The 26879-nt window shown below is 41.3% G+C and overlaps 2 protein-coding genes across 15 annotated transcripts in view; both read right to left on the bottom strand.

Moving 5' to 3' along the window:
• Positions 1-885: 885 nt before the first annotated feature.
• On the bottom strand, positions 886-8876 carry LOC110530279 (armadillo repeat-containing protein 1). 3 transcript variants are annotated; one of them, XM_036985915.1, is made up of 7 exons: positions 8765-8876; positions 8268-8436; positions 7940-8031; positions 5532-5721; positions 5184-5300; positions 3892-3966; positions 886-3600 (listed from the first exon to the last, which is right to left on the bottom strand). In XM_036985915.1, exons 2-7 carry the CDS (start codon positions 8427-8429, stop codon positions 3409-3411), a joined length of 828 nt encoding a protein of 275 aa, XP_036841810.1. In that variant the 5' UTR covers positions 8430-8436; positions 8765-8876; the 3' UTR covers positions 886-3408. The 3 variants fall into 3 exon arrangements, with proteins under 3 accessions (XP_036841810.1, XP_036841808.1, XP_036841809.1); XM_036985913.1 differs by lacking the exon at positions 8765-8876 and adding an exon at positions 8612-8754; XM_036985914.1 differs by lacking the exon at positions 8765-8876 and having other exon boundaries at positions 8268-8599.
• Positions 8877-10394: 1518 nt separating this feature from the next.
• The window catches only part of LOC110530278 (high affinity cAMP-specific 3',5'-cyclic phosphodiesterase 7A), a 50928-nt gene continuing 34443 nt past the window's right edge, over positions 10395-26879 (bottom strand). For 3 of the 12 annotated variants that reach the window (XM_021613201.2, XM_036985909.1, XM_021613205.2), the window contains exons 2-13: positions 26151-26220; positions 25151-25240; positions 23593-23747; positions 23413-23476; positions 22981-23076; positions 22736-22836; positions 22323-22454; positions 20618-20709; positions 12052-12196; positions 11726-11822; positions 11533-11613; positions 10395-11219 (exon numbers count right to left, since the gene is read on the bottom strand). In XM_021613201.2, the coding sequence (XP_021468876.1) occupies positions 10993-11219; positions 11533-11613; positions 11726-11822; positions 12052-12196; positions 20618-20709; positions 22323-22454; positions 22736-22836; positions 22981-23076; positions 23413-23476; positions 23593-23747; positions 25151-25240; positions 26151-26220 (1350 nt within the window). In that variant the 3' untranslated portion in view covers positions 10395-10992. The remainder of the gene's footprint in view (positions 11220-11532; positions 11614-11725; positions 11823-12051; positions 12197-20617; positions 20710-22322; positions 22455-22735; positions 22837-22980; positions 23077-23412; positions 23477-23592; positions 23748-25150; positions 25241-26150; positions 26221-26879) is intronic. The other 9 variants (XM_021613202.2, XM_036985910.1, XM_036985907.1 and 6 more) reach the window with 3 other exon arrangements.

Here is a 26879-nt window from a genome sequence, read left to right as displayed (position 1 = left end):
ATTTCAGACGAAGAGGTAAGGTCCTGAATACAAGGGTAAAAAGCAGAGGCTTCCTTTTTGATTGCTCTTACAGTATGCACGGAGTGTGCTGCTGAATAGTTTGCCCATTGTTGCAATGTGAATAAAAGGGTCGCTATGGGGACGACAGCAGGCAGATTCCCAAAGGGAATCCCATTGATGCTGTCACATGGGACTTTGCTTCCTCTGCATTTTCATTGGGATTGTCAGTCAGTTACAGTCTGCCATGACGACGACGGCATCGCTCTTTTCTGTCTGTCTTGCAACTGTTTCACATCTACTTCAATAAACTACCAACCCAACAACATCAAGACTTGTTGTGTGGACATAGCTGTCTGGAAGTGCAAGTTGAAACACGTTTGTCTTCCAGTTGAGCAGGTTGCAGTTGAGCAGCTTCCATGAGCGCTAGGATTGCAGAAAGTCAGTGGCGAGAGCTGTAGTCGAAACCTATAAATGAGGCCCTTGGCCAAGACAGACAATAGCATAATCCTCAGTTCTGTTCTCCTCTGCAGGGCCCCTCTAGTTTCAGATGTGGGAGGTTGGACATTTGCCAAGCCTATTGGGTCCAAAGTAATAGCAAGAAGAACATGCATTATGGGAAGGAGCCCTTTAGTAATGTCCCAGGGGACCAACATTCTGTTTCTCTCCACTTTTATGGGAATGCAATCACAAGTGAATTATACTGTACAGTACATTAGAGGGAAGCCAAGTCAGTTGGTTTGACTCTCTTTCGATACCGATAAGGGCATTAGTTATCTACTATACAGAACACTATCACTAAATGAAAGTGATAAGACACTTCTCAGAGAAGGACACCAGTTGTCAGTAAAAGGGACATTTCATTCATTGAAACCAAACATGGTCAAACATCTTTCATCGTTTATTTTGTTGAATAAACGGTCATGTCCTCCATTTGAGGCAGTGCCCTATACCATCAGTGTCAATAAAATGAACAATTACATATTTCATATAATATTGTTTTTTTAATATTATTTGATGTAACTCTTAGGAATCATAACTCACATCAAAAACACAATGGCCCACAACCCTACAGACAAACTGACAGGCAGCAAACATACCTGTGATGCACATACATACTCTACATAACATTCCTGTGCGATAGGTGTTCATTCTGTATTGGTGGAAAGAAACAACTCCAACATAAATAGGTTGTAATGTTAAAAGAGCAATTCACTTTTCAACCTCATTCATTATCCCCAGCACCAAACCAGTGTCTACATGTCTGAAAACAGTGTTTCTATTATCTGTGGTTAAAAAGATAAGGTCCTATAAAATGCTTCTTTGTGACATCACAGTGCAGGATAAAAAGGTTTTATTTATTTTAAGTGATTTTCAAAATCTGCAATGAGTTTCTAGCCAGAGGGAGGGTATTTTATTGCCGGTAGACACTGCTACTGTGCTGGAGATAATGAAAATGAGGTTGAAAAGTAGTGGAATTACCCATTAATAGTCAGGAGGGAAAGGAAATATTTCATTTTTGGGGGTTAATTTAAAATACATGGATTATGTGATAGAAATGTCACCTGAGTCAAATAAAGCTGACAAACAAAAGGCTGACTTAAATCATGATAGTTTACCTAATAATGGTTTCTGAACAAAAAGCATGTCAATGACAAGACAAATATATTTACATATTTCTTTGTGAATGACTTCATTGGCAACCAATGCACAGTATTGATGAGTGTGAACTATAGAGTATTCGCAAATAAGATGCATGCTGCCCTGGCATGATGAACACAATCTAGTCAGGTGAGATTGTACGAGATGGGAGTCTTTACAGGATGAAACAACACAAATACTTGAGTGGACAACAGGACATTGCTTGACAATTCTATACAAGGATTTTTTTCCCCTCCCTCCACAGACAGATATTGACTTTCAAGAAACACTTTCAAAAGGTAACTTCTTTTGAAAGTTCTCCCACTGAGAGGTTGTTACCTGTAAAATAGGTGGTCCAAACGGAATACTTCTTATGCTGAGATTTACTTTGAACAGTAATAAGCTCATAATAATAAACATTTCCCATTCATACACTAACATGCACTGATAGCATAGCTATTTCAGAGGCTGGGCAATTGATCCACTACATAGACTGAACCAAAATATTCAGAATTCTATACTTACAGATAACCCTAAACTATGGCAGCATCCACTTGAGCTCCCTTTAACGACAGGTTAAGGACACTGCTGGCCAATCCATCTCCAATGAAAGCGAACAATGTTTGTTTCCATCAACATATATTCAGAGATGATTCATGTTAGGCTTAGCCTAATCTTGGTTAAACCAGAACTTAAATCTCATGTAATTTGGTCAGCTGCTTAACCATTTATGTTTATGTAGTCTGTCCACGAGAGATTACGTTTAGCCTTGTATTATTTTTAACGGTGTTAAATCATGCAAGACATTGGGGAAATGGCAGAGGCTGTCCCTAAAAGAGGAACAATGCTCTTCCTTAGGAAAGATATTCTAATTTTGCCCGTCGAATGAGTAATACTTAACATAAAACAAGTTAATAATGCATGACACCACGTTGTTAGAGAATACCACAGTGGTCAGACTGTAAAATCTCCATGCTGTTTCTGGAGAGAAAACGGTCTCAACCAGCCACCCAGTCCTGTAAACATGTCTCATAACTCACGACAGATTCCATTAATGAATTCAGTAGGCATTGGAATTGAAGAGTACCTAGATTGGAGTTTATCCAGTGTCTACATCAGTAACCTTTGGAATATATCAAAGGAGGAAGCCTTACAGGCAGAATACATTTCAGAACTAAAGCTGACAGTCAGTCACAAGGGTCTGCATGTAAACAGAATGAAACGAAAGGCACGATAACTGAACACACGTTGATTACTGCATATTCTGGAACACCCGTTGCTAAAAAAGGGGAGGATGGGTCAGTTCTTGGTCTAAAAAGTCAGATAAAAAGGTAGGGAGAAAAAGACCCTTAATGCAAACACGCTTTCAGATCCTTAAAAAAAGTGCTCTAACTACAGGAAATTAATTGTGTGGTAAAGTTTGGACCCTTTCTGATGGATCAAGTCGTAATGCTGCCACAATAATGCTCCTCACAACAAGACAATTTGGTTTTCAAAACATTTACATGTGCAGAAAGAATAGTCTAGCTCTCAATCAGAACCCTAAAGATAAGAAATAAGAATACATTCCAGAAGCCAGTCCTCTCCCTTAATGGCTTGGTGATTCTGTATGGTGCAAGGTGGGTGTGAGATTGTGGGTGCATGTGTGTACTGTACACGCATTGGAATAGTTTGTTGTTACACATTGCCTTTGGCAGTTCAGCTCTTTGGCAGCTGGGAGCCTGATTCTGTATCTGTAGTATCTGAAGAAGTGTGGGTGGTCTGGGAGTGTCACCAGTAGAACGAGCGGGACAGGAAGTTAGCTGCAGTGCCTAGCCAGCTTGCTCCATCCTGCCCTGTGCCCACGCAGGTCACAGCCTTGTCTGGCTCATGGGATGGGCTCTCCTCCTCTGGAAGGTAGTCTGGAAGAGCCACATTCTGCTCCACTGCTACCGAACCATCCTCTGGGAATGGGATGATTACCTGAACAGCAAAAGGAAGTGTTCAATTCAATGTGCAGCATAAGGTAGATGACATTCCAGCATACAAGGTCAAGGAGCATGGTATTTGAATTTAGATTCGAATTAGATACCCAACTCCTTTCTGTAAGCGTTATCCTTGAGATAAGATAATTCCTTGATAATATTTGTAGACCAAAACAGATCTTCTCGGGGAAATCAATTGCAACAGAAAGTATATAAAACATTGATTCAACCAAGGCTGTTGTTAAGACAACAGAAACAAAACACTGGGAGTTCATTCAGAAATACAAACCTCTTCTCCATCCTCTCCCCTGACCACCTGTTGAGCTTTCATTACTTCAGTTGAGGCGATGGCAGAACCGAGAGCCTACAGAGGAAGCAGAGGTTTAAATGAATACCAACAACACATCAGCCATTATTCCCTCGTCCATCCCCTCTCCAGAATGTTCTAACAGAACAGCAGGTTGTCTGCCACCTTAATCTCTCGTGGACTAATCTAATGAAGCAGGCGTAAAAGAAACGCATCAGCAAAGTTTACTTCTTACTGGTCCTGGCGAGAGGAAAATAACTGTCGGGGGAGGTTCTCTTCTGCACTGTTCAACAATCCAGTAAATGTGGAGGAGTTAAGATGGAGTGTCGCCTTGTTAACGCAGAAATACTGGTTGCGGTCCAAAAGCAGAAGGCACATCACAGGCTCTCTTTCATTTCCCCTGAAAACCGGATGCGTCAGGTTTCCGAGCACGCTGAGGGTGCTCATGGACAGGCGTTTAACGAGGAGCAACTGCTGGATATATCATTTGGACAAATCAAGACTTTGCGGGTGTGAACCTACACCTGGCATCTTCCAGAAGGGGACTTTTGGCCCAGACACCTGCCCAAGACTTGCAGAGAGAGTTGGGTTGACCTACCAAAGGGGATCCATTCTGGTTCTGCCACTCACTCAAGGTTTATGTATTCTTTATTGAACCTTTATTTCGACAGGGAGTCATGCTGAGACCAAGGTCTGTTTCTCAGATGAGCCCTGTATACACATCAAAACATCTATATACCCTGTGCACATCAATATATACATGAATACATTAAAAGCAAAACACAATCATAGAAAGCATACATTCTTCAGGAAAAAGGTCCTCCATCAGTCTTGTTGAATTGCCCTAGAAGCACCAACTCATCCAATTTTAGAGAGCCTTGAAGATTTTTCCATATGTAAGATGCAAAAAATCTAAAAGCAGATTTACCTAACTCAGTGGAGTTCGAAGGGATCTCCAGAGTTAGCCATCCCTGAGACTGGTTCTGGTATCTCGTATAAGTTAACAATGAAGTAAGGTACGGCGGAAGTTCATGCAGGAGGGCTTTATAAACAAAAAGAGTACAATGCATCTATCTATGTGACTTCAAGGAGGGTGAGCCTACTTCCTGATACAGAATGCAGTGATGTGCCTTCATACCTCTCCCCCCAGAACCTAAAAGAGTAGCTGCGAGATTTTGGTTCTGGGTTGCCGAGATTAGACAGACTCGCCTCTGGCCTCCATTGCCTCCCTAGAACATGCTGTTGGCTAATAGGACAGACAGGATGGGACTCACCTCTGCCTTCAGGTCTGAGCGGATTCTGACGATGCACCGCTTAATGCCCATCTGGAATGTAAAGCTGATGACGCCTCGGATCTTCAACAAGGACTCTTCACAAAGGCTCCTCCGGCTCTGGAGGAGATTAATGGGAATAGCTGTATAAACTCACTTTACCTCTTATAGTGGACTACAAGAACTGTCACCTGAGCTAATAGCTACTTATTGACGCATGATGTATTACAGAACCCATAATGCTCTGTGTAACATATCCGGTTTTATCTTAGTAAATATGTTACTGGAGCTAACATGACAGTGTCCCGTCTCCTTATTGATACACTTATTGGTCAGTATTGGGGCACTCACAGAGTCATCCAAGCCATGTATGTGGAGGACCACTGTTTTGGCCCGCTTGTTGGTGGATCCCAGGAAGAACTGGTCCTTGCGTCTGCAAGAGGGCCCCTCCTCAGGCTTGTCTGTATCCTCACCGTTAGAAGCCTGAAGGAGTTCATAGATTTCTGAGGCCAGCATCTTAGTCTCTCGTGGGGTGGTTGTCCTAAGGGGGGGGGGGGGGGGGGGGGGGTAGATTTTTATATGACTAAAATCTTTAGTCTCAACAGTATTAATGTACAGGAACTGAATTGTGAGACCCAATTAAATTACAAATACAGTTTTGCAGCAATTACAAAAATACCTTCTAGCTCTGGCTCAGAATGTTTGTTTCTCTACTTATTATTTATTTAACCTTTATTTAACTAGGCAATTCAGTTAAGAACAAATTCTTAGTTATAATGAAGGGAGCAAAAGGCCTCCTGCAGGGTCGGGATTAAAAATATATATATAGAACAAAACACATCACGACAAGAGTGACACCACAACAGTACATAAAGAGAGACCCAAGACGATAACATAGCGTGGCAGCAACACATGACAACACAGCATGGTAGCAACACCACATGACAAAACGGTAGCAACCCAACTGGGTCTAAGAAGATGAGCTACAGTGCCTTGCGAAAGTATTCGGCCCCCTTGAACTTTGCGACCTTTTGCCACATTTCAGGCTTCAAACATAAAGATATAAAACTGTATTTTTTTGTGAAGAATCAACAACAAGTGGGACACAATCATGAAGTGGAACAACATTTATTGGATATTTCAAACTTTTTTAACAAATCAAAAACTGAAAAATTGGGCGTGCAAAATTATTCAGCCCCTTTACTTTCAGTGCAGCAAACTCTCTCCAGAAGTTCAGTGAGGATCTCTGAATGATCCAATGTTGACCTAAATGACTAATGATGATAAATACAATCCACCTGTGTGTAATCAAGTCTCCGTATAAATGCACCTGCACTGTGATAGTCTCAGAGGTCCGTTAAAAGCGCAGAGAGCATCATGAAGAACAAGGAACACACCAGGCAGGTCCGAGATACTGTTGTGAAGAAGTTTAAAGCCGGATTTGGATACAAAAAGATTTCCCAAGCTTTAAACATCCCAAGGAGCACTGTGCAAGCGATAATATTGAAATGGAAGGAGTATCAGACCACTGCAAATCTACCAAGACCTGGCCGTCCCTCTAAACTTTCAGCTCATACAAGGAGAAGACTGATCAGAGATGCAGCCAAGAGGCCCATGATCACTCTGGATGAACTGCAGAGATCTACAGCTGAGGTGGGAGACTCTGTCCATAGGACAACAATCAGTCGTATATTGCACAAATCTGGCCTTTATGGAAGAGTGGCAAGAAAGCCATTTCTTAAAGATATCCATAAAAGGTGTTGTTTAAAGTTTGCCACAAGCCACCTGGGAGACACACCAAACATGTGGAAGAAGGTGCTCTGGTCAGATGAAACCAAAATTGAACTTTTTGGCAACAATGCAAAACGTTATGTTTGGCGTAAAAGCAACACAGCTGAACACACCATCCCCACTGTCAAACATGGTGGTGGCAGCATCATGGTTTGGGCCTGCTTTTCTTCAGCAGGGACAGGGAAGATGGTTAAAATTGCTGGGAAGATGGATGGAGCCAAATACAGGACCATTCTGGAAGAAAACCTGATGGAGTCTGCAAAAGACCTGAGACTGGGACGGAGATTTGTCTTCCAACAAGACAATGATCCAAAACATAAAGCAAAATCTACAATGGAATGGTTCAAAAATAAACATATCCAGGTGTTAGAATGGCCAAGTCAAAGTCCAGACCTGAATCCAATCGAGAATCTGTGGAAAGAACTGAAAACTGCTGTTCACAAATGCTCTCCATCCAACCTCACTGAGCTCAAGCTGTTTTGCAAGGAGGAATGGGAAAAGATTTCAGTCTCTCGATGTGCAAAACTGAGAGACATACCCCAAGCGACTTACAGCTGTAATCGCAGCAAAAGGTGGCGCTACAAAGTATTAACTCAAGGGGGCTGAATAATTTTGCACGCCCAGTTTTTCAGTTTTTGATTTGTTAAAAAAGTTTGAAATATCCAATAAATGTCGTTCCACTTCATGATTGTGTCCCACTTGTTGTTGATTCTTCACAAAAAAATACAGTTTTATATCTTTATGTTTGAAGACTGAAATGTGGCAAAAGGCCGCAAAGTTCAAGGGGGCCGAATACTTTCGCACGGCACTGTATGTAGTGTTTGACATGAGTTTAGGACCAGTTGGATTTTTGCAAAGAACAGTTGCAAAGAATACCAAATATGTTCTATTTGACAAAGATATCAACAGACGAGATGAGTGAGACTACACAATCATGATCTGGGCTTTCGCAAGGGTCAAATACTCACTTTTGCATGACATTCTGAAGACTTAACATCATCCCCAGCTCTCCCTTCATTTTCTCCCTGTTTTGATGACATTCTGCGAGGTAGCGAACAGCCTGAAGGGGACACAAGAAACACAAGAGAATACATTCACCAACAGCAAAATGACATCCTCACTTACAAGGTTAAGGAGCATGGTATTTGAATTAAGATTACGATTAGACACCCAACAACCATTTATTTGTTGTTGGGTGTAAGTAGCTAGTACACAGACTTCAAAGCAGCCCAGTCACTTCAGTAACCAGGTGCATTTACTTTTAGAATACAATGCATCCACTACAGGGGGGCTTACCAGGAGTGCTGAGTAGACAACCTGGGGATTGGGATGGTCCAGAAAAAGGATGAGTCCCGGTAAGCAACCTTGGTCTTGAACAATAGCTCTTCTGTTCATAGGATCTGCAGCAAGATCCCTCAACTGGTTCACCACAGCCAAAGCGTCTGGCTCCCTACTCATGATGCCTCTTACAGACCCATACAAGACAATCGACAGAGAGAGAAAATATATGGAGGGGATGACATTCAGAAACAAGTCATCAACGTTTGCTATTAAATGTATTAGCTAGCTCAATAGTAAGTTCAATACTATACTGTAAACACAGTATGTAGCTAACGTTAGCTAGCAACACAGCCGTTTACCTTCAAATAAATGCCTCTTCAGACCTGCACAATGTGCACACAGCGTCCAAGAAAGACATCATGAACAAAATCCAACGGGTAAAATAACACAAATGTAGCTAGACGCTTTTATTTTCTGTTATTATTACATTACAAAATGTGGTATTCAGTTACCGACAAACTGGACAGGATTGTTCCAAGCGGCCACTCTGCAATATAAACGTCTCCGATTGGACGTTGGGGGCGACATGCCCACTTCACAAGCCATTCAACTGCATTGTTCTTAGACCTCGTGCGTGATGTCAGATGATGCCCCGGCATGCTGATTTAAGATCAGTTTTACGGTTTATATTGTAACACGGATCCTCAATGCACTGATCCTAGATCTGTATTAATGTCAGACCTCTACAAAGTGATATTTTTAAACAAAACACAGATCAGAGAGAAAGCTTAGTTATCTGTGATGTAATCATTAGTCCAAATAGTTGCAAAACGTTCTCAACTATAACGAGTTTCTTTTGGACAAATTCAGGTAGGTCCCATAGATATCCTATTAAATTACTAACATTTAATTATGTCTAGGTCCCTCCTGATTTAGTTCCGTTTGATTTAGTTTAAGAAACGTTTTGTAACAGAATTGGCCTAATGAATACGCCCCAACATCTTTAAAAAAACATTAAATAAATATTTTCTCGAATTTGCAAAACACCACAGAGAATATAACATTATTTGTAGAACTGTAAAGAACGACTGAGACTGCTTTAAGAGAGGAAAAGAAAGCAAGCACGTGTGACAAGTTGTTTTAATGAAAATGTAACTGCAACTGGCAAGTATCAAAATATCAATTTGGCAAAGCTTTTCACAAAATAGTTTGCCACGCATGTTTCTAGCCAAAAACGACTTACATCAAAATGGTAAACAGTTATATCAAACAGTCTTTCAGTTACCAGAAAATACATATTTTTTTTGCCATAATGAAAAGCACCGGTTTTCATTCAATGTACTGAACGTCCAACCAGAGACACGATCGTGCCTTGTGTATAGAATCAAAAAAACAATACCAAAAATAAATTAAATATGGAATGTTTCATGTTGACTGAGTCACTGACCAATCTACTAATGCCTAGTAATTTCCTTCCACATCAGAGGCAAACAGTCAGACAATGCATTGAGAATACATGATCCACCTTATTAAAAAACAACTGGTTTGGTCACTTAGTTTTGTGCATAGCTTAAAAGGCATCCGTTGCCAGTCTTAAATGTTGCATGTTTGCATTTTAGAAAGGGCTTCAACTCTCTAAAATAACATTGTATGTCATGGCGCAGCTCTACCAGAGGCAGACCTCCCAATTTCTCTTAATAAGTAGTCATGCTGTTTATACCTTCAACACACGTAACTCTGGTCATCCGTTACTAATATGGAAGAGTGGTTATTCAAGTGTTGAAAGAATGTTAAGGTCATAGAAATAGAATCTATATTCTATTTCTATGGTTAAGGCCACACGCATGCCCCCTTTCCCCCCCTAACAAAACATCAGACTATGGTTAAATCCCCAACAACATACAGGTAAAGAAAGAAATTGATTTCATACCACATCCAATATACTTTTTTTTCACACAATTAGTCTCTGAGCTGACTGAGTCTTGGGTCATAAGACATGTTATAGTTCACAGTGCAAGTAGCAACAAACGGACCAAAACAGTCGTTTCAGGGCATTTGGTGTGTTGATCTGCAATCAGATGTTTGTTCAGTGTGTACAGGACAACTATTTCATGTGAGTGGTTATTCACATACAGTATGTACTTTTTTTTTTTTTTTTTACAGAACCAATGTTTAATTTGTAAAATACAACACAAAGTAGATGCTTGTAAAGAGGCAGCAATGAAGTGGGCTCTTCACATTATTTATTGTACGAGGAAGTATTACTAAGTCTGAAATAGAGAAACCCACAGAAGCTTGTCTCAATCACTCAACATGAACCTCTCTCTGAATACAAGGTTTCCTCACTTTAAAAACATTAAAACAAATTGTTTGCAGATGGCACTATAATCAGAAGGGTATTTTTTAAATAATTCCCTTCAGGTCTCTATTTAAAGAGTGGCATGTCAAATTAGGGATGTCAGAGCAGAACTACGGTAAAAATAAATAAAATATGAAAAAAAGAAATGGGAAAAAAATACAGCAGAAGCAACATGAGGTATCTATGTATTGCTCTATGTTGTTAAAGTAAAGGGTCCAAATGCAATAAATTAAGTTAAATTATGTGAAAAACAAAAACAGTGGTTAACCTAGATGGGGAGCATGTGGCTGAGGTGCTGTGGTGCAGGGAGTGATGGGTAATGTAGTTTTTGTCCGGTGAGGAGATTCTCTTCGCTTCCTGACACTTCACTCTCTTGGCGAGTCATGACCGTTTACTTCCCTGAGGTAATTCTTTGGAGTTTGAGTCCTTGGCATCAGAAGTCCTCTGTTCCTCTGAGGCCCTACTAGTGTTAGCCTCCTGCTTGTCTCTACCCTCCTTCCAGCCTTGCTTGTTCAGGCTCAGGTGGCCCATCATGGTCTGGGACAGCCGTGTGTCAGAGAAGCGTGACCATTCCACAAACAGAGGCTCCACCACGTACGTCATAAAGCCTGCAGGGGAAGGAGACATCTCTCATTCAGAGCAAGTTCTGACTAATAAATCAAAAAATGCTGCTAAAGTCAGGAGGAGAAAAACCCAACCACAAGCAAATGTACAAATATTAAAGTAGGACACATTTTAAATCATTACAAGTGCAGTAAATAGCCTTGTCCGAGCCAGAATGGCCCAGAGGGCAGGAAGATCTATTGTTTCTGTAGCACGAGTCAGCTTGACGTACACCCCCTGGACAGGAAACCAAATCATAATCAAATCTAAATTAATCATATGCTTATAGTGGACTTAGATTAAGAGGGGTCACTTTACCAATCTGTATATTGGCAACTGAGTTGGATTGCCTGTCACAGAGTGGGGTTACTTCAAGATGATGTTTCCTCTCAATGTCACCTGATGAAAAGAAGGATTGGTTAATACTCATTATATAAACCATACTGTCACACATAGGTGCACTCTTAATAAACACCTGGATTAATATTAAAGGGGATTAGTGATATAGTACCTTGATGAAAGAACTCCTCTGTCACTTTCTCGCTCCACAGTTTGCTGAGTTTCCACGGTCGGCAGGGGTTGCAGATGTCCGCACACTTCAGAGCTATCTTTACAGGGTCAATGGGGAAAACAGAGCAGAGACTTAGGAAAAGGACAACATATCGCTCAGTCTGTCTCGCTCGCTCCCTTTCCTCCATCAGCCTCAACCGCGTGGACGATTCACTTTTAGCAAAACTTCATTGCCTCTGAGATGATCTCAATGCCACAACAGTGGAAAAGGGTGATGGATAATACAGTTATGAATGCTCTTTTTGTTATTTGGCACACATTGCTCACCTGAAGGATAAAGTGCCGATGTCTTCCGTTAGTGAGGCAGAGGTCTCTCTTGTCCAAGTGTGTCCTGAACTCTGACAAATAGTTATTTTGCCTGCTGATGTCCGTGGCCAGAATCAGGGATCCAAGCCGCTCCTCCATGTTCAATCTAAATGACAACAGCATCCAATCAATATTCATTAGCACATACTAATGAAGCGGAGTCATTTTCATAAACATAAAAGGTAAAAAAAAAACTTTTTTTACTGCAATGTTCCAATGGCAATGGGTGATTACACTGAAGTCTGAAGATGCATTTAAATTAGCTAAATCGGGGGACTCCATAGTTAGTATTTCATAAACTAAATGTCTTAGTGGATGTAGATGTAGTTAAATATAGACTAGATCTGACAGCGAACAAGGGTTATGCCTAATGAATGGATGAAATTATACTTTGGAAAGAACCCTAGCTCTTCACTAATTTCCTCACTAGATAAAAATCAATTTAATACAGTTAAAAGAAAACATGATGAAAAACTCCAAGGGCTTAAACCTATTCATATTTTTCTACCAAGTTGTGGCAAATGAACTGCTGCAAGAAGTACCGAACACAACAATAAGTCTATGCTAGCAGTAATCACATGGATCTGATAAAACAAAAATCAACCACGTTACATAAAGATCCTAATCCAATCAAAATGTCTTCATGGCATGCAACAAAACAATTCAGAGTCAGAGGATGTCCTGTCATTCTCCGTCTCCACTAACAAAAACATCTCTCCTACAGGTCCAATATATACAGTGCTTTCGAAAAACAGGTTTTTAGAAACTTTTCCAAATGTATTAAAAGTAAAAACAAAAATACCTTTTACATAAGTATTCAGACCCTTTGCTATGACACTCAAAATTCAGCTCAGATGTATCCTGTTTCCATTGATCATCCTTGAGATGTTTCTACAACTTGATTGGAGTCTAGCTGTGGTAAATTCAATTGATTAGAAATACTTTGGAAAGGCACACTGCTGTCTAGATAAGGTCCCACAGTTGACAGTGCATGTCAGAGGAAAGACCAAGCCAAGAAAGAATTGTCCACAGACCTCAGATACAGGACTGTGGGTCCGCAAGAACGAAGTGGCCGCCATCATTTTTAAATGGAAGAAGTTTGGAAACACCAACTCTTCCTAGAGCTGGCCGCCCGTCCAAACTGAGCAATCGGGGGAGAAGGGCCTTGGTCAGGGAGGTGACCAAGAACCTGATGGTCACTCTGACAGAGCTCTAGAGTTCCTCGGTGGAAATGGGATAATCTTCCAGAAGGACAACCATCTCTGCAGCACTCCACCAATCAGGCCTTTATGGTAGAGTGACCAGATGTAAGCCACTCCTCAGTAAAAAACACATGACAGCCCACTTGGAGTTTGCCAAAAGGCACCTAAAGACTCTCAGACCATGAGAAACAATATTCTCTATTCTGAAGAAACCAAGATTGAACTCTTTGGCTTGAATTACCAAGCGTCACGTCTGGAGGAAACCTGGCACCATCCCTACGGTGAAGCATGGTGGTGTCAGCATCATGCGGTGGGGATGTTTTTCAGCAACAAGGGAGACTAGTCAGGATCGAGGGAAAGATGAACAGAGCAAAGTCCAGAGATCATTGATGAAAACCTGCTCCAGAGAGCTCAGGACCTCAGATTGGAGCAAAGGTTCACCTTCCAATAGGACAACAACTCTAAGCACACAGCCAAGACATTGCAGGAGTGGCTTCGGGACAAGTCTCGGAATGTCCCGGACTCAAACACGACCGAACATCTCTGGAGAGACCTGAAAATTGCTGTGCAGCAACATTCCCCATTTAACCTGACAAACCTTGAGAGGATCTGCAGCGAAAAATGGGACAAATTCCCAAATAAATCAAATGCAATTTTATTGGTCACGTACACATACAGTACCAGTCAAAAGTTTGGACACACCTACTCGTTCAATGATTTTTCTTTATTTTGACTATTTTCTACATTGTAGAATAATAGTGAAGACATCAAAACTATGAAATAACACAAAAGTATTCCACAAATCAAAATATATTTTAAACTCTTCAAAGTAGCCTCCCTTTGCCTGGATGACAGGTTCAATGTCCATTGCTCGTGTTTCTTGCCCAAAGCAAGTCGTTTTATTGGTGTCCTTTAGTAGTGGTTTCTTTGCAGAAATTCAACCATGAAGGCCTGATTCAAGCGGCCTCCTCTGAACAGTTGATGTTGAGATGTGTCTGTTACTTGAATTAATGAGATAGGGTGCAGGCCAGGCAGCAGGCTGTTAGCCAGCCTGCCAACTTAGTGGAGTCTGCCACTAGCACAGGTCAGTGTAGTCAGCTCAGCTATCCCCATTGAGACCGTAGCTGTGCCTCTATTTAGGTTGGGCAAAACTAAACATGGCGGTGTTCGCCTTAGCAATCTCACTGGAATAAAGACCCCCTCCATTCCTGTCATTATTGAAAGAGATTGTGATATCTCACATCTCAAAATAGGGCTACTTAATGTTAGATCCTTCACTTCCAAGGCAGTTAAAGTCAATGAACTAATGACTGATCATAATCTTGATGTGATTGGCCTGACTGAAACATGGCTTAAGCCTGATGAGTTTACTGTGGTAAATGAGGCCTCTCCTCCTGGTTACACTAGTGACCATATCCCCCGCGCATCCCGCAAAGGTGGAGGTGTTGCTAACATTTACGATAGCAAATTTCAATTTGCAAAAAAAAAACGACTGCATTTTCGTATTTTGAGCTTCTAGTCATGAAATCTATGCAGCCTACTCAATCACTTTTTATAGCTACTGTTTACAGGCCTCCTGGGTCGTATACAGCGTTCCTCACGGAGTTCCCTGAATTCCTATCGGATCTTGTTGTCATGGCAGATAATATTCACATTTGTGTTGACTTTAATATTCACATGGAAAAGTCCACAGACCCACTCCAAAAGGCTTTTAGAGCCATCATCGACTCAGTGGGTTTTGTCCAACATGTCTCCGACCTACTCACTGCCACAGCCATACCCAGTTTTGTCCCGTGGACTAAATATTGTGGATCTTAATGTTTTCCTCATAATCCTGGACTATCGGACCACCATTTTATTACATTTGCAATTGCAACAAATAATAAATAAAGGATTATCAACAGCTGTGCTATAAATTCTCAGACAACCCAAAGATTCCTAGATGCCCTTCCAGACTCCCTCCACCTACCCAAGGACGTTTAACCTTGCATAAAACCCTAGATGCTGTCGCACCCCTAAAAACATTTGTCATAAGAAATTAGCTCCATGGTATACAGAAAATACCCGAGCCCTGAAGCAAGCTTCCAGAAAATTGGAACGGAAATGGCAAGACACCAAACTGGAAGACTTCCGACTAGCTTGGAAAGACAGTACCGTCCAATATCGAAGAGCCCTCACAGCTGCTCGATCATCCTATTTTTCCAACTTAATTGAGGAAAATAAGAACAACCCTACATTTATTTTTGATACTGTCGCAAAGCTACCTAAAAAGCAGCATTCCCCAAGAGAGGATGGCTTTCACTTCAGCAGTGATAAATTAATTTACTAATTTGAAGAAAAGATCATGATCATTAGAAGGCAAATTACGGACTCCTCTTTAAATCTACGTATTTCTCCAAAGCGCAGTTGTCCTGAGTCTGCACAACACTGCCAGGACCCAGGATCAAGGGAGAGACTCAAGTATTTTAATACTACATCTCTTGACACATTGATGAAAATACAGTTGAAGTCTGAAGTTTATTTACACCTTAGCCAAATACATTTAAAAACTCAGTTTTTCCTTATTCCTGATATTTAATCCTAGTAAAAATGCCCTGTCTTAGGATCACCACTTCATTTTAAGAATGTGAAATGTCAAAATAATAGTTTAGAGAATGATTTCAGCTATTTTCAGCTATTTTCACAGATAAGCATATAATTGGTAGATTTGGATAGAAGACAGTCTAAAGTTTCTAAAACTGTTTGAATAAAGTCTGAGTATAACAGAACTGATTTGGCAGGCGAAACCCCGAGCACAATCCATCCAGGGAAAACATTTTAAGGTCAATCTGTTTTCCATTGGTTTTCTATGGCAAGGCCGTTTTAATAGAAATATGCTTGCAGTTCCTATAGCTTCCACTAGATGTCAACAGTCTTTAGAAATTGGTTGATGTTTTTCTTTAGAGAAATGAAGAAGTAGCCCTGTTATTTTCCTGTGTCACTCCAGGTGCACTCTAATGATTTGGTGCGCACGACTTGGAACATGCTTTCTTTGTTTTCGTCCGGCATTGAACACAGTTTATCCAGTCTTAAATTTGATTGATTATTTATGTTAAAAATAATCAATAAATAAGTTGTATTACGAAAGCTGTTTGAAATGTTTGGACAAAGATTACAGGTAATTTATGAAAGATTTTGTAGTCATGTAGCGTGAGTTGGAACCGGTGTTATTCTGGATCAAACGCACCAAATAAATTGACATTTTGGATATATAACGACGGAGTTAATCGAACAAAAAGGACCATTTGTGATGTTTATGGGACATATTGGAGTGCCAACAAAAGAAGCTCGTCAAAGGGAAGGCATGAATTATATCTTTCATTCTGAGTTTTGTGTCGCGCCTGGTGGCTTGAAATATGATTGCCTGTCTTTGTTTGATGGGGTGCCGTCCTCAGATAATAGCACGGTTTGCTTTCGCCGTAAAGCCTTTTTGAAATCTGACACTGCCGCTCGATTAACAACAAGTCTAGCTTTAATTTGGTGGATTGCATGTGTGATTCCATGTAAGTTTAATATTTATAGTAATTCAATTTGAATTTGTCGCTCTGCCATTTCACCGGATGTTGTCAAACCGATTGGTCTATTACCAAATAATGTGATCTTCTGTATACCACCCCTACCTTGTCACAACACAACTGATTTTCTCAAACGCATTAAGGAAAGAAATTCCATAAATTATATTTTAACAAGGCACACCTGTTAATTGAAATGCATTCCAGGTGACTACCTGATGAAGATGGTTTATAGTTTTATTATGGTTTATGATTCCATATGTGTTATTTCATAGTTTTGATGTCTTCACTATTATTCTACAATGTAGAAAATAGTAAAAAGAAAAGAAAAACCCTTGAATGAGTAGGTGTGTTCAAACTTTTGGTTGGTACTGTATTTAGCAGATGTTATTGCGAGTGTAGAGATATTCTTGGGTTCCTAGCTCCAACATTGCAGTAGTATCTAACAATTCACAACAATACACACAAATCTAAAAGTAAATTAATGGAATTGAAGAAATATATAAATATTAGGATGAGCCATGTCGGAGTGGCATTGGAGTAAACTACAGTAGAATATAATACAATATATACATATGAGATGAGTAAAGCAGTATGTAAACATTATTAAAGTGTCTATGTATATAGGGCAGTAGCCTCAATGGTGCAGGGTTGAGTAACCGGGTGGTAGCCGGCTTGTGTTGGCTATTTAATAACAGTCTGATGGCCTTGAGATAGAAGCTGTTTTTCAGTCTCTCGGTCCAAGCTTTGATGCACCTGTACTGACCTCGCCTTCTGGATGATAAGAGGGTGGACAGGCTGTGGCGCGAGCTGTTGATGTCCTTGATGATCTTTTTGGCCTTCTTGTGACATCGGGTGCTGTAGGTGTCCTGGACGGCAGGCAGTGTGCCCCCGGTGAGGCGTTGGGCTTACCGCACCACCCTCTGGAGAGCCCTGCAGGTTGCTGGCGATGCAGTTGCCGTTCCAGGCGATGATACAGCCCGACAGGATGCTCTCAATTGTGCATCTGTAAAAGTTTGTGAGGGTTTGAGGTGACAAGCCAAATTTCTTCAGCCTCAAACTGTATGTATGGGTGGACCATTTCTGATTGTTAGCGATGTGTACGCTGAGGAACTTCTCCTCTTCGGTCCCGTCGATGTGGATAGGGACGTGCTCCCTCTGCTGTGGATAGGGACGTGCTCCCTCTGCTGTTTCCTGAAGTCCACCATCAGCTCCTTTGTTTTGTTGATGTTGAGAGAGAGGTTATTTTCCAGAGCCTTCACCTCCTCCCTGTAGGCTGTCTCGTCATTGTTGGTAATCAGGCCTACTACTGTTGTGTCGTCTGCAAACTTGATTATTGATTTGAAGGCGTGCATGGCCACGCCGTCATGGGTGAACAGGGACTACAGGAGGGGGCTGAGCACGCACCTTTGTGGGGCCCCAGTGTTGAGGATCAGCAAAGTGGAGTTGTTTCCTACCTTCACTGCCTGGGGGCGGCCCGTCACGAAGTCCAAGACCCAGTTACACGGGGCGGGGTACAGGCCCAGGGCCCCGAGCTTAATGATGAGCTTGGAGGGTACTATGGTGTTGAAGGCTGAGCTATAGTCAAGGAACAGCATTCTTACATAGGTATTCCTCCAGATGGGATAGGGCAGTGTGCAGTGCAATGGTGATTGCATCGTCTGTGAATCTATTGGGGCGGTAAGCAAATTGGGTCTAGAGTGTCAGGTAAGGTAGAGGTGATATGATCCTTAACTAGCCTCTCAACACACTTCATGATGCGAGAAGTGAGTGCTATGGGGCAATAGTCATTTAGTTCAGTTACCTTTGCTCTCTTGGGTACAGGAACAATGGTTGACATCTTGAAGCAAGTGGGGACAGCAGACTGGGATAGGGAGAGATTGAATATATCTGTAAACACTCAGCCAGCTGGTCTGCACATGCTCTGAGGACGCAGCTAGGGATGGGCCGACAGCCTTGCGAGGGTTAACGCTTAAATGTCTTACTCACATCAGCCATGGAGAACGAGAGCCCAAAGTCCTTGGGAGCGGGCTGCGTCGGTGGCACTGTGTTATCCTCAGGGTGAAAAAGAGCATGACGTCTGTGTCTGTGATGTGGATGGTTTCCCTTTTGTAATCCGTGATTGTCTGTAGACCCTACTACATACCTCTCGTGTCTGAGCCGTTGATTTGCGACTCTACTTTGTCTCTATACTGACGTTTTGCCTGATTGATTGCCTTACGGAGGAAACTATTATACTGTTTGTATTCAATCAATCATATTCCCAGTCACCTTGCCATGGTTAAATGCGGTGGTTCACACTTTCAGTTTTGCGCGAATGCTGCCATCTATCCACGGTTTCTGATTTGGATAGGTTTTTATAGTCACATTGGGAACAACATCCCCATACACTTCCTGATGAACTCAGTCACCTTGTCCATGTATAAGGGAGGAGCAAAATGGAGTCGTCATCTTATTTTCAGAAAAGAGGGCGGGGGAGGGCCTTGTAGGCATCTCGAAAGGGGGAGTAGCAGTGGTCGAGTGTTTTTTCAGAGCAGGTACTAAAGTCAATGTGTTGATAGAACTTCGGTAGCGCTCTCCTCAAATTTGCTTGGTTAAAATCCCCAGCTACAATAAATGCGGATATGTGGTTTCCAGTTTGCATAAAGTCCAGTGTAGTTCCTTGAGGGCCATCGTGGTATCGGCTTGAGGGAAAATATACACGGCTGTGACTATAACCAAAGAGAATTCTCTTGGGAGGTAATACGGTCAGCATTTGATTGTGAGGTACTCTAGGTCAGGTGAACAAAAGTACTTGAGTTTCTTTATGTTATCACAATCACACCATGAGTAGTTGATACATACACCGCCGCCTTTCTTCTTCCCAGAGAGTTCTTTATTCCTGTCTGCGCGAAGTACTGAGAACCCAGCTGGCTATATGGACGGGGACAGTATGTCCTGAGAGAGCCATGATTCCATTAAACAGAGTATGTTACAGTTCCTGATGTGTCCCTGGAAGGAGATCCTCGCCCTGAGCACGTCTACTTTATTGTTCAGAGACTGAACATTAGCGAGTAATACACTCGGAAGCGGTGGATGGTGTGCACGCCTCCTGAGTCTGACTAGAAGTCTACTCCAAATACAGTTCAATTGCCCTGGGGGCTACGAACAAAGGATCAAATTCGGGAAAGTCGTGTTCCTGGTCGTAATGCTGGTGAGTTACCACCGTTCTGATATCCAACAGTTCTTGTTGGGTTCCCGAGTGGCGCAGCAGTCTAAGGCACTGCATCTCAGTGCAAGAGGCGTCACTACATTTACATTTCCGGCTTTATGTAATAACACAAAAAATAATTCTATGCTAATATTGTAAGAAAAAAAATACTGCAAAATTGCTGAGGAGCGAGAAGCAGTGTTGCCATGTCTGTCGGTGCCATCTTCCTTGTCCAAGCATGTAGCGTTATACCCAAGAAGACTTGAGGGTTTAATCGCTGCCAAAGGTACGTCAACAAAGTACTGAGTAAAGGCTCTGAATACTTATGTAAATGAGATATCAGGTTTTTATTTTTTTATAAAATTAGCAAACATTTCGAAAAACCTGTTTTTGCTTTGTTATTATGGGGTATTGTGTGTAGATTGGTGAGGGGAAAATACGATTTAGTCAATTTTAGAATAAGGCTGTAACCTAACAAAATGTGGAAAAAGCCTAAGGATCTCAATACTTTCCGAAGGCACTGTATAGAATTGCCCGGAGGGCACAAATAAAGAATGTTATAGATGCCCTGTCTCTGAACTGACCTGTCTTCAGTGGGAAGGTGGGACAAGAGTGCTGACTCTCGGAGCAGGCCCACAGCAGACTTCCAGTGGTGATTCTCCAAAACTGAGCTATTCTACAATGGAAAACACAACCCAAAAAATACTCAGAGTATTAAAGAGGTAATTATATTGTACATGGGCTAGATGATGTCTGATGCCAACCATTAACATGTATTTTAAAGTCATTCAACATTTTATGGACAACTATATCAGCATCTTATCCATCAAAGAGACTAAAATAATGATGAGTAGAGAGTAGGACTAATCACATTTACTTGACTGGTCGATTGTTTGGTCGATAGGCTGATGGTCGACCAAGATTTCTTTAGTCGAACAGTCACAATTAATACATTTTTTCCTGGTGCACAAGACACCTGTCTGATTCGCACCCGTCTCAGTGGTCTAATAAATTGGAGGCCACAGGGATGGCGCAGTCCATCACTCTAAGACATTTGATACTGCAATTGTATATGTAAAAATAATGGTGAAATCAAATATATATTTTTTTAAATGCACTTTCTTCCGGGTTGGATATGGTAGCTGCCCGCCGTTCTGAAACAGAATCTTTAGTGCGCTGTAGAATTGGCGCCTTTCCCTATGTCACTATGTGCATAACAGCAAAATTAGCATATTGGGATTGAGAACAATGCAGCAGGGGTAGCAGCAGAGGCGAGGAAACAGCCCTTGCCTTAAGCCCTATTCGGACAGGATTAGTTTTACTGGGGTTGGTCGGGTAATGTAATTATGTGCACAAGCACAAAACATCTGTTATTTTAGTCCCGCCGAATCAGTAATGTCAGTAATTTGTACATGGTAGGAGAGTAACAATTCCAACCAGAATAACCTACTGTTTTTTGGCAAACTCCAAGGTCCACTGATAATACTAGTGCCGTCTGAATCAACAACCCTGTGTGTTGCTCACGGTTTGAGCAAGAAAACAATAACTGATTTCATAAATTGAACATAGTGCTGTGTATAGCCTAAATATGAAGGGCCTACATGTATCAACGTTCGCAGTGAATGCCTTTGTTTATATGTTTTGTGCGTATGAATTGAATATTGCCAAATGTATCAGTAAAAAATATTGTGCCTATTTAATGTAACCCTTGCTGTTAATTGATCGCAAAGCAGCATACAACTGACCTAAAGTTTTGGAAATGATAAGTTCACATTCTCATCCATAGCCTTAGAACGCATCTCAAGTGATGTAGGCTGGGGGGCATTTTGGACGTCTACTGCAGATCGCTAAAATATCCTAATGATTATGATCATACTTCCTCTATTCAAATATTATTGCGACACTACTGTATACCAAAGACGGTTTGGTATGGTTTACAAACTTGGGAACCAAGCTCAAGTTATCAGTGTAGCCCAATTATTGCCTAACACAGCGTGACCATCGGGCTCTTTCTTGAGTCATTTGCGTGTCTTAATTATTGAATTAATAAACAGTGTGCTTAAAGCGTCAGACAAGCTCAGCGCATATGTAGTTGGTTTTATTCAAAACACAGGGTGTGTCTGTATATATATGGAAAAATAAGTTTAAACGTTTAGACCAATCGAGTGGTCGAAAGAACAGGACGACTCTCGTGAAGTAGTACGTTATTGATCCCAGTTTGGAAAATTGGTTTTATCACCACAAGCATCAACATTGAGCCCAGAGGCTATTTTCAGTATAGGGCCTTACCTTGTACAGTGCAGCTAGATAATGGTTTGTTTTTATGAGGAAAGGCTGGTTGACACCTGGATGGTCCAGATCATGGGTGGCAGCAGCCAGCAGACCCAGCAGGAGATCACAGGAAGTCATCGTCTCAGCAAGCTGCAAAACACAGAACCCTCCTCATCAGACTCCTCATGAAGAGGTACAGTTGGAACAAACTTCTCCAGGTGTACTTGTAGGTTATACTTTTTTTGGTCCACACATTTTGAAGGCTACAGCACTTACAAAAACCTACACATCTTTCTACAAAATAAAACACTACAAAAAATAAACACATTTTCAAAAAAAATGTAAAAAGCTTAAGTATATTGATCTGTTTTGAGGACATTCAGTTGTAGATGAGTTATTTGTTGGTGGTTAACAGTGTAATTTCCTCTCACCTTGGGCTCCTGCAGGTAACAATACATGGCCTGAGTCACGTCCGCAGCGTGGACTGCATTGTGGTAGGGGTTCAGGCTGCGGTAGTCCTCTTGAATCATGACTAACAACAACAACAACATTACGTATTCATTTCACTTGGCGAGAGTTTCAACTATGCATTACCACTTCATTCAAGTAGACAATATTGGGTTTAAATAAACCCATGTCCCAGTGCAATACGGTGTATTTAATTTAATTTCAATACCTAAAAATCTTCTAAGTTTAACCATGTCCAACTGAAAGAGCTCAATTAACCCATAACTGTTGAATAAGTGAAAGGTCAGGTTGACGAGGCTGTTCCCTGTAAGTAAGCAGAACAGAAACAATGAATCAACAAATGCATAATAACACTGCAGTTTGTAATAACAGATAAAGGAAGGGACACATGATGTAATAGTCCTCCTTAATCTAAAGCTGAACTCTAACCACATCTACTTAGTCTGACTAGCAAAACACCATCCACAATAAAATCACGTCATTCTCTATCCACATTTATAGAAAACTATTATGTGATTGAACATTTTCCAAATGAAAATAGAGAGCAATACATGTCAGGGTGAGAAAATAAAGCAGGCATGCATTGCATTTACAATTCTTAAACAGTAGAGGGCAACAATCACCTAGGAAACCACCTTACCGTTTGTAAGTCTATCAAAAAAGAACATGTCAAAGTTCCAGTTTCCAACCTTCTCCAGCATTAACTGAAATACAAGAAGAATTATACTGGGTTACAATTATCACCTGACCAATTTTTACTCAGTGATACTACAATACTTACATATTTAGGAAGTATTGTGCTGGATAGATTGCCACTAACCTTGGCTTGACCTGTGTAGTCATCATCAAGGATGTAGCCTAGTGGGTTGGAGGCTGGGATGCCGCGGATGAACCGTGACGAGTGGAGGTACCTCTGAAAGCTCAGCAGCCTGCGGACATTCCTGGCAGACACAGGCCCCGCAGACTGGGGTCGGGCTGTGGAAACAAAAGCACAGGATGATTAGCTATGGTTGAAATGTACTCACTTTGCTCTAAAGCTAAGCCGAGTTTATATGGCTAACAACTTAATTCATTTCCAGGTAAGAGTAACATGATGCTTTGTTGCATTATTTTTCAAGTATCTTTCAAGAGATGTCCATCTCCACAACCGCCAGAAGTCCTCTTACCACCTTTTTTCCCCATAGCTAAGTAATATTTCAAGTTGCAGTTGGCTAGCTAACTACTTCACATGCATTGCTGTTATGATTTTTAAAATATTTTAAAAAACACCATCAGTTGGCTTTTGGAGCTCTAGAACACTGAAAGGTTTTCAAACAGTTCTATTACAGAATTCCATTCTCCGTATGTGCACACAACTCTAATCTACACTCTGTACTAAAAGCAGAGCACAGCATATCATTGAGGACAAAGTTTTTTTTTAAACTCAAAAAAGTCAATAACATTAGGGTTAATACTGTACTGTAATAACCTCAATATAGAACAGATGCATTCCACGAAAGTTAGAATAATAACCTGTTAACTGTGAAACGTTTTGAAAAGACGTGGGTAGTGTCAAGAGTCCCAAGTCAATTCGAACAGTGAGTAGCATTGACAGAGGACAAACACAAGAGAGGATTTGAGCCCGCCATGCCGTGGCCACCCCCACCACTGTGACTAGTGCAAAGAGGTGTGAGTGTGCAGACATGCTGCTGACACAGCAGCCCATTCTCCAGCCAGCTGGCAGCCCACCAGTCGGAGTACTGCATTGTCAACGCACACTCACCAACCATGGCAGACTAGCAAGCCTCAAATGGCCTTTTGCAGCAAACCTGCATTCTAGAAAACTCTTGGAAAGATCAAGGCATTAACAAACAAAGCCAGGATTAATGTCTAATAGGCGATGGTCCCAAAACATTCTAAAATGCAATATTGATTGCTGGAAAGTTTTACACAGTCAGCAAACGCAACACATATGATCACGTCAATAGGACAGCCAGCTGGATGGCTTCCATTGATCAATTTGTTAGAGAGACTTTGTACAATGGTCTTTTCATAGACCTTTTCAGAAGATCCAATTTGACAAGTGGATAATATCAAATGCTTTAATATCATTAATTCAAGCACATGACCGTTTTAAATGTCATATTAGTTGAAATTATATAATCATATCCACTACAGTATGTGGATGTGTATCTTGCCTACATTTAGATGAGGGATTGTTGAGTGTCCACTTCACATCTGCCATTTAATTCATAAGTCAAGTTATCATACAGGGTTACTTCAATCATAAGAGCTACAAGCAACAAATCATGGGTTGTAAAATGGTTCAGCTTCTTTATTGATAGAAGGGGTTTAAGCGGTGGTCACACAATGAATGGGAGTTTTTGGTTCATACTTACAGTGCAAAGTTCGGAAATCGACACACAAGTAAGGATGGGACCCTCTTGGTTCCGGTTCAAACCCCACTTGGCTTCTGACTCTCACATCTCCTAGAAGGAATGGGAAAACACGGCCCTCAAGGTACTGGCAATAAAGAGGTGTTTCATTCAATAAAGCACTGGGCCTGCAGAGACTGAGCTGTGTCTCAAATAGCTCCTTATTCCCAGGACCCATAGGGCTCTGGGACCCATAGGGCTCTGGGACCCATAGGGCTCTGGTCAAAAGTAGTGCACAACATAGGGGATAGCGTGCCCTTTGGGAGGCAAAGGCTGAGGCAACACAGACACAGCTGAAGAGGAAGCATGGCTGTGACACATTAGTATTCACATTGGTGTCAGTGAGCTGAATAGAGAGGCAGGCTTCTCTTTTCAGACTAGATCAAAACAGACTCTGCAGTTATATTAGATAGAGTTGGGTAGTTATCTAGTTGGGAGACATCTTACATTCCTCGCCTGTGATATAAAACATCTTAAGAACTGTTAGCCATACTGACTAAGAAAGAGTACGTGTTAAAGATCCTGTATTCATAAGAGACAGGATCGTAAAACAGAAACACATACCCTTTCTTAGTCAGTATGTCTAAAGTACTATTAGACCTTACATTTACATTTTTAGAAGACTCTTATCCAGGGCAACTTTCAGGAGCAATTAGGGTTAAGTGCCTTGCTCAAGGGCACATCGACAGAGCATTGTCGGCTCGGGGATTCTAACCAGCAACCTTTCAGTTACTGGCCCAATGCTCTAACCACTAGGCTACCAGCCACCTTGCTGGGTAAGATTACCCACAGATGTACATACAAGATTAGACATGGGACAGCAATAGAGCTATTGCTTATCTACTAATTAACAAACATGCATCAAAACATTACTTAAATCATCAATATTCATATGGGTGGTGAAAAGGGTCATACGATATGTTTCAATATATATGGATTGAGAAAAATCAAGTGAATATCATACCATACGTACCGAGCATCCGAATGTAGAGAGCTGTTTGATTCTCACTGTCATAAGAGATCGCCCCTCGTCTCTGAAAGGACACAAGGAAGGGATCATTAAGGCCTCAGACACACCAATAGAGTTTGCTGGCCGAGTGCGCACCGATTTTACATGTAGAATCGTGTGAAGAATTTCGCAGTCAGACGTCTATAGTGGGTGGTCTTACAAAAGCATTTACAACGCACATTTCACAGAGTTGGTAACATAATACGCAGTAAAAACAGAAACATTGAACAAACCGCCTCTCCTCCCCTAGTAACTGCTCTGCGGCACTTCTACTGTAACAGTCAGGGGAGGTGAGGGGTGCCCTTCTGCTGTGTCACATGCAGCTGTAGCCATGTGACAGTGGAGGACATTAAAGCCCTCTGCAGGACCCAGTCATTCTTTACACTTCAGGGGTCATGCAGAGCTCCCTGCAGTGAGAGAGAGGACCCTGGAGCACACAGTTTCTTCCAAACACCAGCAAGTTTGGTAAATGAACAGAAATGCACTGTTATTCCTTGTTACTATTTCTTCCAACTCAACAAAATATTCAGATATTTTATTTCAACTCTGTGTTGTCCCAATTCAGTTATCCATCTCGTCAAACTCTCAAGACAAACTCACAATTAAATGTGCCTCTTCTTGGTAAAGTACGTATTTAAAGGTATTTAAAAAGGGATCTGTGATAGATTCCCAGTACTGTTGTCC

This window comes from Oncorhynchus mykiss, chromosome 8, assembly GCF_013265735.2.
Source record: "Oncorhynchus mykiss isolate Arlee chromosome 8, USDA_OmykA_1.1, whole genome shotgun sequence".
Lineage (NCBI taxonomy): Eukaryota > Metazoa > Chordata > Actinopteri > Salmoniformes > Salmonidae > Oncorhynchus > Oncorhynchus mykiss.
The sequence above is the reverse complement of the archived record's forward strand: the minus strand, read 5'-3'. Positions and strand labels throughout refer to the sequence as shown.

What these genes read in the sequence shown, in the direction of transcription:
- LOC110530279 (XM_036985915.1), bottom strand. Translation starts at nt 8,429, where the DNA reads ATGAGTAGGGAGCCAGACGCTTTGGCTGTGGTGAACCAGTTGAGGGAT. An exon ending in TTGTCTACTCAGCACTCCTG is followed by an intron (nt 8,032 to 8,267) that starts GTAAGCCCCCCT and finishes TGTCCCCTTCAG; the next exon opens with GCTGTTCGCTACCTCGCAGA. An exon ending in GGGGAGAGGATGGAGAAGAG is followed by an intron (nt 3,601 to 3,891) that starts GTTTGTATTTCT and finishes TTTGCTGTTCAG; the next exon opens with GTAATCATCCCATTCCCAGA.